We start from the raw sequence: 17,299 nt of genomic DNA, 5'->3' as shown, positions 1-17,299 counted from the left end.
CGACGGCCACGACGGCCATGGCCGTGATGCCCTGTGAAAAAAAATGCAATTCACGGCCAAAGTGGCCTTGGTGCCCCTGTCAAAAGTTCCAGTGTAAACAACGCTAGTAAAGTCATATTAGTGCGCAGCAGTAGGAATAGTTCCCGGGCGATGCCTGTGCCCTGGGATCAGAGCGATCTTGCTCTGCTGTGATTGTTCCGTCAGAAATGGCCTTGTAGGGGACCGACAGCCTCCTCCTCAGCACGCGGGAGCAAGACAAGCACAGGTAAGCAAGCGGACCAAGCTGTTTTGATATGATTTAACTGAAGTATGTGGTAGTATTTGAAAGGACTTAACATTACGTGTTTTTATAGAAAGTACTATTGATAGGTAATTACCATTGTATTAGCCTATTAAAGTCGACTCGTTACATTTTGTCATGAAAACTAGCGATAGCTAGCTAGTTTTGGATAGCGCTAACGTTCTTCCCTTCAAGGGGTCTACATCTAGTGTTGCTTCTACAAGCTAGCAGATAGCTGTCACCTTTGAATCTAGTATTTTTCTTGCTAAGCGGTTTTGATATAATACATGACTGACTTATGTGGTTTATGGCTGAACTTAACGTATACGTTAAAGAAACACTATTGCTAATCAGCCATTTGTAAAACGACTGGTGTTGACGTTAGTGCTACACTTTTCAGTCATGTTGATTGACCAGCGTAATTTAACCAAACGGCCTTTGTGCCCTTGAAAAAAATGTGAACGGGAAGGCCAAATGGCCTTGCCCCTAAAATGACGAAATTCCAAGCCTGGTGTGTGTTGTGTGGTATATTTGTGTGTGTGTGGTGTATTTGTGTGTGTGTGGTGTATTTGTGTGTGTGTGGTGTATTTGTGTGTGTGTGTGTGTGTGTGTGGTGTATTTGTGTGAATGCATTTCCCCATAATGGGATTCATGTTTCTTGTAAGTGGGTGTGTAACTTTCTCTTCCACAACGACTGTAGAGGAGGAGGGCGTGTCAGTGTGTGTGAGAGTCAGTTTGGACTTTGGCTGGTCTTAAGGTCTTTAAATGTTTCCCTTAAGCACAATATGAAGTGAATTGAAAAAAGCTTAAATAGTCAGCAACAGCTATTTTTAGTTTTATGAGTCTATGGACTTCATTTATTTGAAATAGCGTCTTTTTGTCTTCATTCTTAATAAAGCCTTCTAATCAATTGATTTTAAGCTCACAGACATGTGACCATCATTTCTCCCATTTGTCAGGGACATTGAAATCTTCCCGGACGCAATCACTGCTATGTTTTTTTTAATCCTGGTGCAAGTGTGTCCTTTTCTCACCATGACTGCTCCTGTCCTTGATGTGGACCATCCAGCCCTCCTCCTGCAGCGCCTCTTCCCCCGCCTCCCTCTCTGCGTGCAGCTCGGCGTGGATCCGTGACACCGAGGTGGAGTCCAGCGTGACGTCACACAGCTCCGCCGCCCGGCCCAGCCTGAACACCGAGTGGCTCAGCGCCGGCCTAAAGGTGTACAGGTCCCTCGCCGAGTCCCCTGCAGACGACCCGATCCGCAGCAACTGGAAGCACGGCTGTACCCCGCACAGCATGACTGAAGGCTTTGATTGTCTGCCACCGCTGAACCCCCCCTGACCCCACCCAGAGGCCACACAATATCTGTGACAGGCCCTGAGCTACAGCAGGTTAAGATCCATTGTGGGATATACTCTTTGCTAGTGGACAGAAGTTAAATTAAAGGCATGTGAACTTGCAAGAATCTGCTAGATGAAATATTCTAAGCTCAGGCCTGGTTACAGGCAGGTGCAGCTGTTTGAGCAACAGTTGTTTGCATTAGTATGTAAAGCAGATGCCTTGTTGCGCCTTGCCCTGAATAAATAATGAGGATATGGAGCCCTGTGTAAACTGGGGAAGTGTGGACATGAGCTACTGCACTCTGTCATGAGCTCAAACAGATGAAATCCTCCGTGGAGTGGAGGCTGTAAGAGGATCTTTAGTAATGTGGACAGCCTGCGTGTTACCACTAAATGGGAAAGGTGCAGTAAATATTAAAACCATGAAAAGCAAACCTGCCATAGAAACTTGACAGCCGTGACTTTTAGCCTGAGTTCTGACGTTTAAAATTAACAAATTTGAACAGCTGTCATCTGAGCCTGTGTGTAAGTGTGTGAGATTAAAATCCCAGGCTCCTGACATCAGCCGTCTCACAGGTGAGAAGCCTGGCAGTGCTGTCTGATCTGAAAGAAGAAAACATAAAATACATTTGCTTAATTGCTGTACTTAGTGTGTGAAAAACATCTTTATAGATGTTATTTTGTTGACACTTCAGACGCCACATAAAACATGCTTCATTACAGGCTGCCGTTAAACTAATGTCACACTGAGGGAAAAACACCAGATGCTTCTTAACAAGAGAAACATGAAAACTGTCAGCTTCACACTGTGATCTTTAGCTTTGTGCAGTGTGCACCGCATGCCGTGCATCAGCTGCATGTAGACGTATCATGGGACACGGCACAAAGCAAGACACAATAACCAAGAGAAATCAACGGAATGTCAAGTAAAACCTCGTTTTAAAAAACAATTACTGCACATATCCTGATAGAATCTGCACATATACTTAAGAATGCAGCGATAAACGTTACAGTGAGATTGAAAGATCAATGATGTATCGTAGTCCTGGTTTTTAGCTTGTCAGTCAGAAACAGGATCAAGCTAGCTGACGTAGTTCCTTGTAGGACAGAATGAAAGTCAAAGCTGCCACTTACAACAATGGCATTCCCTCTTTATGTGAATTATTCCTCAACCAGCTGCCGAAAAAACACCGTCGACTGCTCCACCAGCGGCTTCAGCTCATAAACTTTGAATAAAATGTTTTGTTTCTACAGGTTTTTATCGCCGTTGTTCGCTTAGTTCGGTGCAGCTTTTCGCCTCCTGTCCTCCCGGGAGGAAGTGCTTTGAAATTTGGCGCGCCACTCCTGGGGCTTCCTTGCACGAGAACACGCGTCATGTCCTGCTCCGCCCTGATTGGCTGAGGGCCAAGGCGCCTTCAGCGGGAACAGGACGGGCTGAGTCCGGGGACCAGAATCACAGCTGCTGAACAGCTCAGTGGAGGAATAAAGCTCCTTTGAATTTGAATAACTAGTACATTAACTCAAGTACTTAAGTACAAATCCCAGGTAAGTTAGTTGTACTGCAACTCCATGCTGTACTCCACAGAGTGGGTGAAAGAACCAGCCATTCATCGTATATTTTACTTATGTTAATGTGCTGTAGCAATAGAAAAACTTCAGGGTAAAAGTAGGCTACTGCAAGTAAAGGTCATGCATTCATAATCTTAGTTCATAGTATACATTATGTATATATTGTAGATTACCCTGTAACAGCATACATCAATTTATATGTAATAAATACACTGTTTACACTGCCATATTCACCTACCTACATCATTCATGTACTAAAAGTTTTAAGTTATCATTATCAGGAATGGAAATATACTGTATATTATATTACTGCATGGATATAATTAGTATTGCATGAATTATTACATTACTTTAATGTTGCAGCTTTGTAAGGTGGGGCTTATTTTAATTACTTTATACACTGTCATATATAGTATTATTAGACATCACACTTAATTCTTTTTTTGTATTGATAACATGAATCAACAAGGTGACTAAATCTGTCAAATATATTTAGTTGACTAAAAGTCAGCAATAAATGGAACAACTCAAGTAGTAACATTTTAGAACCTTTAAAGTTATACCTTAAAGTGCATTACCTTACTTACGGTCCACCACTGCTAGGCTACTTCTCAAAATATTGTACTTTTCCCCTCGCTACATTCCAACTTAACTGACATGTACATTCTAAAATGTTGGAAACACCCCTCATCTCAAACTGTGTTACACACTACAGTTAAAGCATTGAGAAAACGTTATGTAAGTAAGTTGCAGGCCTTTTGCTTCGCAACCCACTCTGCCCACAAGAAAGGGGAGTTTATATTTTAAGTTGATAGAAGTTTATAAAATCAATTTTATTCCTAACACAACTTTCAGTAGCTTGTAGCTCTGTGTATATTCAAAGTTAAAGAGATTAAATATGTCTGAAACTTTGAGATCCTCTCTAGACTATTACAAAATAGGTTTTCCTTGGAATACATGACTGAAATTAAAATGTAAATACTTGAGTTAGTATGAATGAAATCAGAGTATTAAAAGCAGGTGCACATAAAAAACAACAACGTTGGATTCATTCTCTGTTGAAAATTCATTTAATTGGAATTATTCATTCATTACAGAAAAAGAGAAGCTTTATAAAAGTCTTTGCAGGGTGCCGAAGGGTCTAATATGATACGGGTATATAAATATTCATATTCTTCAAGCAAACAAGGGTGTATGGCCACTTGTTCATGGCAGTGCAGTGAAGTATCGCTAGAGTCAATGATTACCGATCTGGAGCAATGAGATCTGAACTCTTATAAGATATAATAAAGCATTCAAGTGATTTCTCTCAAAGTGAAAGTAACAACAAGGAACAACATGCAAACTCAATGTGCACTATCCTGAGGAATAAACGATTAAATGTTTCCGTGTTTAATGTGCATGTGACAATAAAGCAGAATTAATATGACTTCAATTAAAGAAATGTAAACCTTAAACACAACACCAAATAAAATCAAACCACAAAAATGTTACATATATTTTTCTAAAGGCGTCATACTTCAGAATTCATACAGATTTAACAAACCGACCCATACCTGTGATGATGTTATCCCACATCTCTTCACAAAGAAAAGAAGCAACAGCAGTAATATTAACAGTGGCAATACTTCTCCTGCCCAAACCATGTGCTAAAACAACTAACAGGATATCGTTTTGCCTCAAAAGCCATCCTGACTCTGGGGGTTCCCAAAACTAATGTCTAATCGATTAGAATTAGATCGAAACCCTCAAATAAACATAAGCCTTAACTCAGAAGTGATGTTAAAGGAGAGTACTAGTTGATTTCCTCTTGTGATTTTCCGAAAGGGAAAAAACTAATTTTGTATACCATTACATTTCCAATTAAAAAAGTTTGACTTTTCCAAATGGAGGCTTCAAAGTTTAAATGTGTTATATGTTCATCATTATTTTAGATTTTCAAAATAATGAGTTATTGTGTGTGCACCCAAAAGATTTGTGATTGGCAGCAACCTTTAAAAATCTGAAATATTCTTCTCTAACTATCACTCTCAGCTTAATGCCAGCATTGACAAGTGATGTTAAGACCCAGGAGGATCATGGGAAAACCAAATCTCAGCGAAAAGGATGGACTTAGGAGAACAGCGATACAGACAACTGCAATTCATACTATTATTATTAGAGATCATCATCACGGCTGCTGTCCCACAACAAATCTACAGGTCAGCATGCTGCAGTTACACTACCTCTTCAGGACAGCGGGTATAGGCTATAATATCAGAGTATGGAGATACATCAATAAGCACATTAGTTGCAGGAGTAGTCTTTTTGGTGCTAAATATGATGCAACAAAAAGTTCTGACAATGTATTCAATGTCCATTCATTCAAAAGAAGTGCGATTTATTTTTGTAGTTAATGCATTAGTTTGGGATGAGGTACGTTTGTCCCAAAGTAAATACATTGATTATATGAAAGTATTTTTTTAGGAATATTATTTAATCTTTTTTCTTGTATAAAAAAACATTCTCAGGTGCTGGGAGTATCACGGTGGGGGCAGACGTGTGACAAAGAACTATTTCTAAGCAGACAGTACAATGCATTTCTGAATCATTTCCAATGTTTGTCCAGAGATGGAGTTCTGCTGAACTGGGATCAGTTCAAGTCCAAGTGTGTGTTAGAGGGTGAGCTGATGAGGAACAGTGGCTTTTCAGTTATATTCAATTATGAGTCATCAATCAAAGTTAGGAATATATTCAATCACAGCAAGAGCCACTGACTTGCGCTGCAATGAATTACATTTAATTAATCTCAGTGTTAGAAAAGGCAGATGACATTCATCTCGTATTTTCTATGATGATCAGCGGGATCACCAAACTGTGACACTGCAGAGATCATTTCATGGGTTTTCATTACATTCTTTGGAAATATAGAGAATAGTGGATTAGCAGGAGATTGAATCTACCAGAATTGAAAGAACATTTTATTAAATTCTCGCCCTACGCACACAGGGACGAGCACTTCTGCTCTGGCTTTGTGAATGGCGGCTCTGATGTGTAATGAAACAGAAAACACCAGACAATGTTGAATGACAGAGTGAAATCCTTTCATAAAGACTTCCTCAGCTGAGAGTTCCTGAACTATAGTATTATTATTCCATCAGGCACACGCTGACATCCAAAGCAGGCTCTTTGCCCTCCACCCTGTACAATACTTCGTGTCCTTCAGCAGGGACTTTTAATGCGCGTTAAGAATAAAACATTTGATCTGCACTGAAAACAGCTCGATGTGATCGCAACAGACCTGAAGAGAACATCCTTACTGAACGTTACGCTCAACAAAGAAATGACCATGCAAAGTGTTGGCAGAGGTGGAAAAATTGCTTAATTAGAATTAAAAAAGACTATTGTCCTAAAGGGGACATATTATTCTCATCTCCAGGTTCATATTTATATTTTGTGCCTCTACTCTGACTTTGAAATACTCCAATACACGCAAAGGTACTGCATTTCAAATGCAGAAGTACAGAAGTATTTTCAGCCAAATGTACTCAAAGCCTCAAAAGTAAAAGTAATTGGTATGCAGGATGGCCCTTTGAGGATGTACTATATGATAATAGATTATTATACAGTATAATCTTGTTTTAATCACTAACACATCCATGTAGGAGCATTTTAATGTTGTTTTTTGTCAATGTTTGGCCAATTTCAGATACAATACTGGTTTGATTAGTACAGTAATGCATCATATCATATACTGTAAGTGGATATGTACTATATTTGCTTTTATAATGTCCCGGAATAGAAGTACAAGGTAGCATAAAATGGAAAACTCAAGTAAAGTACAGTTATGTCCAAATGAGGTGTGGTACCTGAGTAAATGTACTTAGTTACATTCCACCACTGCATGTTGGTTTCCTTGTGTCAGTCTACAAAGCTGTTACTGTGTAATAGTGCACCCCTGAGGCGACTACAGATACTCCAACACTACTGAACGAATATCTATGAAAGGATTTCACGCAGCGTCTCCATGACCCCAACATTTAAACGTGACATGAGTAAGAGCGAGCGTCTTCCTCCAGCACTACGTGTTTGTTTTCTACCTGCTGTGGACGCGCGGTTAAAGGATCAATGCAGCGTTTGGATAGTATAAAACCTTGCATAAGCCTTGCAGTGAGAAACATATTAGTATCTTCACACTATACACATGCAGATCACATTTCTTTATATATACAACAGTGGGAAAAAAGGGTGATGTTGAGATGTCAGGTTCCTCATTCTGCCCGGTGGGATGTCTCAGTGATATCATAATGAATATTGCTTTAGAATTCATTGAAGATAAGTCACTTGACCACCAATTTGTTATGACCTAATCTCCTTATCAGAGCTTATTTGAATCAACCTGATATTTACATCAAACACAAAGTCAGTTTTGGAGCCTTACTGTCTTTGTGTTGTATATAAATCTGAACCATTACCTGAACAAGCAAATGTGCTTCTCTGCAAAACAGCCATACAAAATCAATATCCAATAACAAGTAGGGTGTGCACATCACTTTACACATTCAGGGTTTATATATTTTCCCTTTGCAGTAAATAAAAACTAAATCAAAGCCGCTTTTTCCTGAATAAGAAGGGACCTAGTTAGTCGTTTCTTTTTGCAAATCCATATATTGCATTTACAATAGCTGCTACTTTTTACATTTTTTGTTATAACGCATCGCAATCGCATGATAAACGTTGTGCTCTTCTCGCTCAGACACCAATCGTGGGTGTCCGTGCGGCTGCTTTTAGTAACCCTATGAGGTCGTAAATCTTACAGACTTTCCAGGTTTACTTTACTGCAGATATGAACAGAAGGGACGGTGGACCCTGTCCGGATGGATATCAGTGTGTTTGGTGTGTTTCATGGGGTGAAGTAGGTGATGGATGTTTTTGATGGACTCTGCTTTGATTCCTTAAAGCAGTAAACGTGTTGCAAGGGTTCAATGTCAATCTCTGACTGTGGAGGGGGTCTCATGTTTCCTCAGCATTGGAAATCAGTTTCCTGTGAGCTGAGTTGGCAGGGAACTAATTAGTCAACATTTGAATATGTTGTTCATCTAATTGACTTTATTCATGCTTGAACTTATGCCGCTCTCTCATCTTCATCTCTGTCGTACTGCTTGTGGGTTTTTTGAAATCCTCCATCAATATGTTTATTGTTGTAAAGTGTGTAATTAAATGATACGCTGGCTGATGGAGGCAAACACCCTACAACGGCCCAAAACGATTAGGCTGCACTTTCAAAAACCATGTTGGTAGAGTTAGTCTGTCTAGTAGTCAAGTGTTTTGTCAGTATAACTGAAATGAGGTTAGCTACGTTAGCTAGTGATATAATAATATGGGAAGGAATGATGCAATCACATTCTTAAAAAAGTCAATAAAACAAACATTTGAGTTTTTCTGTGACAGTGTGCAAATGTTATCATCCTAACGTCAACAAGCGCTCCGGTCCCAGCTGTATGGATCATTTAGTGTTTCCGTTGTGTTTAGAGATTCCTGCAGCATGTTTCGATTTGCAGCGTTCTGTGTTTGTGCATGTGTTGTCAAGTTGTTGAAGATGTGTACTCATTTGCATGTGTTTTGGCACATTTGCGTTTTTATGTGCATTGTTTTTGAAAGTGCATTGCATTTCTCCTAATAAGCATTTTGGGCCGTTGTAGCCACCGTAAAACGAGCCACTCTTTAGTCTTTTTGGTGTCACAAGGAGACAAAGTCTTAATAATCAGCTACCTGGTCAACAGTATCTGTACCTACTTTGATCTGTTCTTATTTAAACTCACACAGTTCAGTTTGAACTGGTAATTATTGGGATTTAAAATACCTTTGACTGAGAAAGATGGTGTAAAGAATAACTGAATATATTTAAACTATATTGGTTGTAAACATTTGACCTTATACGCTATTACTGGTACAGTTAATAGCAGGACTGAATATTGTGTTGTACTAATGGGTTTGGATTCACAGAGCACAAGCCGCTTTGAGCTATTATTCTGAACGGTTAATTAAGGTCCTCTGAGGTTGCCCTTCTCTTTTTCATTTCCTATTTTCCAGGAGCTGAAAGGGATCATGTTTCCATGCAGAGCACTGAATGTCTCATAATGTAAGTTGCTTTCTAACACACACACACCCACACACACACCTTCACAATCGACTCTCTGTTGGGGCTGTCGGCTGCCTGCTATCCGGTCCCTACATTTTGATAAATAACTGGGCTACAATTATCTGAGATTTGTCCCATGGAAGGCAGTCGAGAGGAAAACAGGATGGTTTAAATCATAAAAGTCAATGGTCTGTTCTCCGAATAGTACCCTGATCCATCTCTGAGGTCTCTTCTATCGCCGCTGCTCACTCTATGGTGTCCGTGAACTGGTACTTTCTGCAAAGGGACCAATGATGTTCTCGGGAACCATTCCAAAAGTGTTTCGCAGTGTTCTCCTAATTTATTTTGCCCTGACAGGGCTCGGGACAATTCCACTGGGGGGGGGGGGAGAGTTTCAAGAGTATATGCTGTGGCTCTTGAGGGAATATCTAGCAAATATATGAGAGGGGAAAAAAAACAATCACCGTCACTCACATAGGAGTGGTGCTATTCAATTTACAGAGCTTGTTTCTGTGCAGGCAAGTTGAGGAGGTTTTTTCTAGTGGATATCTGTGAATGAGTGCTGAGACAAGCACTTGTGTCTGAGAGGCAGAGGCGCTTTCTGACATACTTGCATTGTAGAGTCTGTGGATGGATGGAATGCAATCATTGCTGTTTGTCTGATGCCGTGAGAGCAGATGCAAGTGTTGTCAGGCAACACACTGAGATTCTCCTCAATACAGGAGAGGCTTTTTGCTGCTGTTGTCAGTCTCCTTGGTCTTAGTGAATCATTTCTGATTCCTCAGAGCCGGCTGACTCCCACTGTCACCTTGTTGACAGGGGGTGAAATCATTTGATCCCTTTAAGGTGTTTTCCCAACATTGCTGAGAGGGTTTTAACCCCTTTTTCAAATAGCTTCCTTTTATTGCCCGTTGAAGCTCGCATGCAGTCAGTCTACGCTAACGTCAGCATTTTCCTAACTATGATATCTACTTTAATGTTTCATTTAAATGCATGCATTTTCCATATGAGAGTGTGGGTTTACTCTTTTGCATCTAACTTTTCAGTGCTCAGTGCGTTACGTTTTGTGCGTTTTGTGCAACATTTTCTTTTGGTCTAATATGACATCTGGATCCAAGCATGAATATTTTGTCTGTGTCGTCGATTGAAATGCAGTGATGAAGGACTCGTGGTGTTTGGATATGATGGACGGAGCCAGATTGTTGTGGCTACAAAACACACCGTGGTGCCTCTCAGGTGCTCTGGGCCGACTCCTCCTTTTGCCCCACCTCTTCGCTCTCAGCCCCTCCCTCCTTCTGGGCTGGATCTGACCCCACGGTGCCCCCGGAGGTTGCTCCCGGCGATGCGGCTCCGTGCAGGCTGCCGTTGGGGGTGGCAGCAGCAGCAGCAGCGAGCGAGCGTGGATTGGAAGCTGGGCTCGCACTCATGGCTGAGTCAGGGGTCCGGCTGCCGCTGAGGTCCCCGTCGGGGGCCAGGGTGGCCTCCGGGCTCTCGGGGGGAACTTCTTCCGTCATGGCTGTGGGGGAGACGGCTTTCAGGAGGGGCTTGTGGGAGGCGTAGGTCATGCCGCCATCCGTATCGCTGTCCAGTGGGAGGCCAGAGGAGGTGAACTCCACCCCGGAGTCGCTCATCTCCAAAAGGTTGTCAGAGGAGAGAGTGTGATAGCGGCCCGGTTTGGACACCTCCAGACCCTGAAGAGAGTAAGGGAGGAGGAGACACAGGAGAGGAGTGGTTAGAGGAAGGGAGGAGGGTGAGGGTCATGAAAGACACAGGGAATGTGAAATTACCATGGGCAAGGAAAACACAAAGAAGAATAGAGACGAGAAAAGAGGAGAGAATAATAAAACAACAGGGGGCAGAAAGAGAGGGAAACCAGGACCAAAAGGATCCCCCCACCAGAGGGGAAGAGATGGAAGTGAAGAAGCAGAGGTGGTAAAATGTAGGTCAGGAAACGCAACGTGAATAATGTATGCACATGTTTCCGGGTCCATATTTATAGATTTACCTTCCACTCCCAGCTACCAACCTGACTTATGTTCCTCCTTGCATGACAACATGCACAGCAGCTGTGAATTGTTCATGGCACCAGCTCTCTGCCAGGCCTCCTGAACATTACCGCCCCATTACCTTCGCTACCCGGATTCCTACTACCACCTAATACTACATTGACATCGGATGTATTCTCTGCGTGACTATATCTAACTGTAAATCTTCCTTGAAAATGTATTTCATCAGTGCTACTTTGTTTTTATGTTGCCTTTGTTGTATTATTTTATATTAAATTCCTCTGTGTGTTGCAAGGGTCAGGTCTACAACTGGGCTACACGGTCTGAATGTGAACATTAAACTGTGATGGCAGTGTGTACAATGGGAATCTACAGGAGTCCACTTACTGTAAGTGTGTTGACACCAAAAGAATCACTAAAGAGTGTTGAATGCAGGCTATGAATGACACCTCACTCCTTCATTAAACTTGCAGATTGGTATTCAGACACTATGGATAGTCATTTAAAACCTACACACATGTAAAAGGTTGTTGCCCAATTATGGATGCCAGGATAGTTTTTTATGTTTAATCAACAAACCTAAGAAAGCTACTTCAGTTGAATTCTGATCCTTTGAGTCGGATTGCTGCAGAAGCTCTTTTCAAACTGAACCATAACCACTTTCTCTCGCTTTCACTTAAGGTCCATTCCATAAACTTGAATCTAATCAGTTTCCTTACTCAGTGTAAAGGTTCATTGCATTTTAATTGCACTTGGCATTGATGTGACTCTATAATCTTAAACAGAGGATGGTTAATGACCTGTTTTTCAGATCTGTTGTTTTATTGATATACCGCCTTGTAGGAAACCTTTCCTACAAGGCGTATTAGACTCCAGATGAAGACTTTTATTATTGTTGGAATGATTCTTGGACTCTGTATGTTATTAAAATTGTTATGCAACCTAAATATTCTGCTTGTTTTGCTGACCTATGAGCCTGATTTCCACTTTGTCACCAAACAATCTTATGATGGTTTCATTTTTACAAAATAAAACCTGCTTTTGTCTAAAACTCATGGCTGGCGTTTTAATAAAAAGTAATAAATAACTTAAGGCAGATATAAGCGGCATGTTGATAATGCATTACAACATAATTCTGTTTGAGGTCAACCTCTTTGCTTTCGTTGTTCCACCACTGACCTTTATGGGGACCTCTGTGCTCTCCGACGGGTTCTCACACACAGACTGCATCAGAGATTCCTCAGTGAACCTGGTGTAAGCGTCTTGGACCACCTGCAGACCCACACACACAAACACACACACACAGACATACATACATATGTCAAAATGCAGCCAAAACAACGTTCTGCCCCAGCAGCAAACTAGTCATCATAAAACACAAAGACACCGCTAGAGAGGACACAAACACACGTCACTGGACACAAAGCCCCATATAGGATATTGAAGAGGAAGTTTTTGTGACATGACTGAGAGACAAGCTGAATTATTTGTCCTGACGGGGTGTCGGGAGGTTGAGAGGAAACAGAGCCAAGGGGGCTGCAATCGCTCAAATGTCGGCCTCACTGAACAGCACCGAGACACCACTAGGGATAGATAAATGGATAGATGCTTTTGGATTAAAGAGTCGAAGAGGAAGAGGTGGAGAGGAAAGAAAGAGATGGATTTGTTGAAAAATAAGTCCTAGATGAAAGCTAATAGAGGCAGTTAAGAGAATGAGGGAAATAGATAAAGCTGTGAAGCATGGTATTTAAAGGGGCCCTTTAAGACTCATTTTCAGGTTCATATTTGTGTTTTCTGTCTCTACTGTGACGTGTCTCAGACTGACTGCTTTGATGTTCAAAAAGCTCTTTATTTTCTCATACTACCTGTGCTGCAGCACCTCTTTTCACCCTCTGTCTGAAACCAGAGCCCAAGCTGCTCTGATTGGTTAGCTGGCCAGCTCTGTGGTGATTGGTCAACCGCTTGGAGAAGTCCTGCCCCTTATCCCATTATCACTTACAATGTGTTGGAGCTTTTGCCACTAGAAGTGCAAGTGTTACATAGTGATGGAAGTAAAGACATTAGTCCAATAGAGACTTGTACAGTATTTATATCATCTTCAGATATATCATAATGATCCTATGTTTACTTTCACTATTATTACAGCTGTATTTTTGAAATTGACAATGAGAGAGGGGAAGGGAAAGGGATTCAGGAGTATGAGGTATGATCGATTTTAGTTTAATATCCGACTCTCTTGGGTATTGTCCAGAGAGGCCGCTGACAACCTCTCACGCGTGTTCTGTGTTCTCAGATCTATGAGGAAATCCATAACATGTCAGAGATCAAGGGCAACTGCCGTCATCTCAACCTCCTACTGTCAACATACAAACACAAGTTCACATACACACTGGACCCACAAACACACCCAAAACAAAATCAACACAGTGAGTGAGAGAGATACAGGGGAGTGTGACCTGCTGATTTTACATGTATTATTCTATTTACTTACCTATTATATTGACTGCTCTTCCAGTGCTTTTGCTAGTTACTGAAATAAGTATTTTAAGTATACTATTTACAGTCAACTGTTATTGGTCGCACTAACAGTAAGGAAATAGAATCTTGTTGTAAGTAGTTATTGTTTTAATTTAGTGTGTAATCAATAGTAATAATCGAGGCAATGACATGGAAAAGGTGCCAAATGATCTTATGTGTCTAAATGAGGGAGTGGTGTAAAGCTAATAGCTAAAAAACATTTGCTTATTACGATGTTATAGCTAAACATGCAGCAAGGATGACATTTTATACAGACATTTATGGTTCCAAGAGGAAACCTAATACTTTTAGTGATCGCCTGACTTTTCCTGTTGCACCTCTATTCTTCTTTGTAATAAATCCGGAATCCATTTTGAAGGGGCAGTTGTTTGGATTTTTTGATATTTTTACAAATAAGACTTTACTAATATCAAATAAGAAACTAAGCATGTGAAGAATAGTGACACATGTAAGTGATGGTTTTTGTTCAGTAATTACACTTGGGAATAAATGTAAAAACAGCACGTCACAGGGGAGTTTTCTCAATGTCACATGTCATAATTATGGCTTGAAAACTAGAATATGAACAAATAACATCTAATTCACAGAAACTAGACAAACACAGATGGACACAGACCGCACGCCAACACACTTACTGGGCATGTGGTTACACAGTAACAAGAACAACAACTCCACTGTACATCATGAAGGTTCAATAACTAATCACTACTGCCCAGGCACGTGCACACAGACATCAAAGTGGGCTTGAGCCCCTGCCATTTTTCTTCCTCCAGAGAAAGCGCCCTTTTTTGTTTTAAATAAATTAATATATATCTACTGCTGTTTGCGCATAGTTTCCTTTCCAAAAATATATTGATTGAATACTAAATAAAAATATCAGGTCAGGAGATTAGACTGTGAAGTTCCGATGCTCTCTCTACCCTCCCTCCCTCCACGTCTCGCGCACAGCGATGCGGACATCGGCAGTCACTTCAGACAGCAGCACCTCCCACTTTACTGTCCCATGTTATGCCAGCTTTTCTTGGCTTGTTTGAAAGTGAGTGATGATGAACAAATGACTAAACTGCCAGTGCCTCGAGTTTACAGCTAATTAGCTAAAAGACAAAAACTAATATAGGCATTGCAGATGAAAAGGATAAAACAAAAAACAAACAAAAAAACATATCACCTCACAACTTCCCCAGATATTTACTTACGTCAAGTCAGTATTTTCCCCTGAAATGTTATGTTAAATGCAGATTAGTTTGAAATCTATAGATGTATTCAGACGTGCAGTAAAACGAACACCATTTATCTGTGTTTTTTGGAAGTTTTCTTTCCATTAGAGTGAAAGCAAACATGGAAGCAAAATAGACCAAAATAACAAAATGTACAAGTACATGAAAAAACGATCTTTTAGCCTGTAATGTCCTTAAACAGTCACTTCATCATTTTGATTGTTGGCTGCTCATTTAATAACTATTCATTGTACTAGTTTTTGTCTGCATTGTGAATACTAAAGAAGACCATTGTCTCTGTGTTAGCTGATTATTTTGTAGAATTCTGTTGAGTATTAAACAATTGCGTGAGTGTGAGGGTATTCAAATAGATTGGCCAGTAGGTCAGAGATGTGCAACTATATTTAACTTTTTGTTTTAAAACATTTTTTTTATAAATGATTATGGGAAGTGCCCTTTTTCTCACTTGAGCTCCCGCCCCCAAAAATGTCTGTGCACGTCCCTGCTACTGCCCTAACACATACACAGCACGCAAAACCAGCACGGTTACCCACACATACACAGCATATTCACCTTGTTAATCAACCCATACAATAAAACAACACTCAAGATACATAATGTGCATGTGTGGTAGCTGAATCACCACACACTGTATGTGTATGTGAAGCTGCATGTTGGCACTTATCATAACTAGATTGTTTATGAGTAACTGCAGGTCTGCATCTGAGCCGTAAACCAGCGGAACTAAAAAGACAGTGAGAGAGAAACAAAGGAAGGACAGCGAGAGGCAAAGCAGAGGCGTGGGGGGCACACATGACATCAGTGTGATGTCATCTCAAATCATTGCTCAGCTGCAGTTACACACACCAATATAGAGGAGAGCTTAGACATCTTAATTAGTCACTCAGGACCTATACTTAGGTTTAAAACCTTATTTTCTTAAAGCAAGTGAACAACTCTACTCTACATTGGCTTGTTTCATAGACTGTCTTTGAGCAAGGCAGAGTGTCACTCTTTTTAAGAAACGTAAGATTTTGATAGTTAAATATTAGATTGAATTACTTCAAAATGGACATTTTTGCAGTTTGCACCCCGACCTGGTTCAAAACCGTATCTAAAATCCCTGCAGATAATTCACACTCATGACTGAGCTTGTCAAACTAACAGACATTAGGCACTGATCATTTGCCTCCCATGCTGTTGACCATACTCAAAAACAACAACACTGTGTAACATCATTTTTTAATGATTTCACAGGCTCCTGGCAGCTGTTGGTTTCTAGACCTTATGTACTTATATTTGTAGGTAAGGTATACTTGGACAAAGCTCAGTCATTTGAATGTTGAATACTCTTTAAAGATCCCAGACACGGATTGTCCCAGATTGTGGAGCCCCACTTAAGGTAATTCATTGACTTTTTCTCAAAGTAGGTCTTCGATCAACTTCTGCCTGTTCATTTAGAAGGATAGCAGATTCTCCTCGGTGTTCAGGGTTTATTTAGTGTGTTGGTGGGGCATTGCTTTGATGGATTTGTATCATCTCAAAACCACACGATTTACCTAATACTGAACAAACATTTCTTAAACTGTCAAAAGTTGATCAAGGAACTATTTTGTACAAAAAAAAAGGAGAGTACATTTCTCTAGACACCAAAGGAAGGGCAGTAAAAAAGGAGGCGAGAACACAATTGTCTCACCAAGAAGAGGCTCCGTTTGAGGCTCCTTAAAGTAAGAGGGAGAAACGTAACGCACAGGCAACAGCGTTAGCTGGGCCACGGACCACAGGCATCCAGCTGGGAGCAGGAAGTCTGCACAGCTTTATTTTCAATTGACTCAAGCTGAACCAAGAGGCACATCAGAAACTTATCACATATATTATTTAAAACAAAAACAAACATACATAAATACAAACACATGACCCTTAATGATGTAAATAGTTGAATTGAAGTTACATTTAAAAATGTGAAGCAACCTTAAAAAGACAGAATAAGGAATGTTTTATCTTAACAGCCTCACAAGACTGTCAGCTAAGACCTGCCTGCATGTCTATACAGTAGGTTCGGCGAAATCTGAATCTATGGAAACAATACAAATCCACTGCAACATGCATACAATTATACGGGGGGAAAAAAGAGAACAGAGAAACATAAGTAACATTAATGTGTCATCACACACAAATACTCGCTTTTTCAAAGGCTGTAAATAACTGGTGCATTGCCCGTTGTTTT

At 40.5% G+C, this 17,299-nt stretch overlaps 2 protein-coding genes across 3 annotated transcripts in view; both read right to left on the bottom strand.

The window, feature by feature from the left end:
- tcf19l (transcription factor 19 (SC1), like) overlaps positions 1 to 2,996 on the bottom strand; it is a 14,040-nt gene extending 11,044 nt beyond the window's left edge. For both annotated transcript variants that reach the window (XM_034198911.1, XM_034198909.1), the window contains exons 1-2: positions 2,756 to 2,996; positions 1,315 to 2,224 (exon numbers count right to left, since the gene is read on the bottom strand). In XM_034198911.1, the coding sequence (XP_034054802.1) occupies positions 1,315 to 1,579 (265 nt within the window). In that variant the 5' untranslated portion in view covers positions 1,580 to 2,224; positions 2,756 to 2,996. The remainder of the gene's footprint in view (positions 1 to 1,314; positions 2,225 to 2,755) is intronic.
- Positions 2,997 to 4,241: 1,245 nt separating this feature from the next.
- LOC117534676 overlaps positions 4,242 to 17,299 on the bottom strand; it is a 28,038-nt gene continuing 14,980 nt past the window's right edge. The window contains exons 9-10 of the mRNA XM_034198908.1: positions 12,497 to 12,589; positions 4,242 to 11,002 (exon numbers count right to left, since the gene is read on the bottom strand). Of these exons, the coding sequence (XP_034054799.1) occupies positions 10,544 to 11,002; positions 12,497 to 12,589 (552 nt within the window). The 3' untranslated portion in view covers positions 4,242 to 10,543. The remainder of the gene's footprint in view (positions 11,003 to 12,496; positions 12,590 to 17,299) is intronic.

Source organism: Gymnodraco acuticeps, unplaced genomic scaffold (assembly GCF_902827175.1).
Source record: "Gymnodraco acuticeps unplaced genomic scaffold, fGymAcu1.1, whole genome shotgun sequence".
Classification (NCBI taxonomy): Eukaryota; Metazoa; Chordata; class Actinopteri; order Perciformes; family Bathydraconidae; genus Gymnodraco; species Gymnodraco acuticeps.
This window is presented reverse-complemented; position numbering and strand designations above follow the sequence as displayed.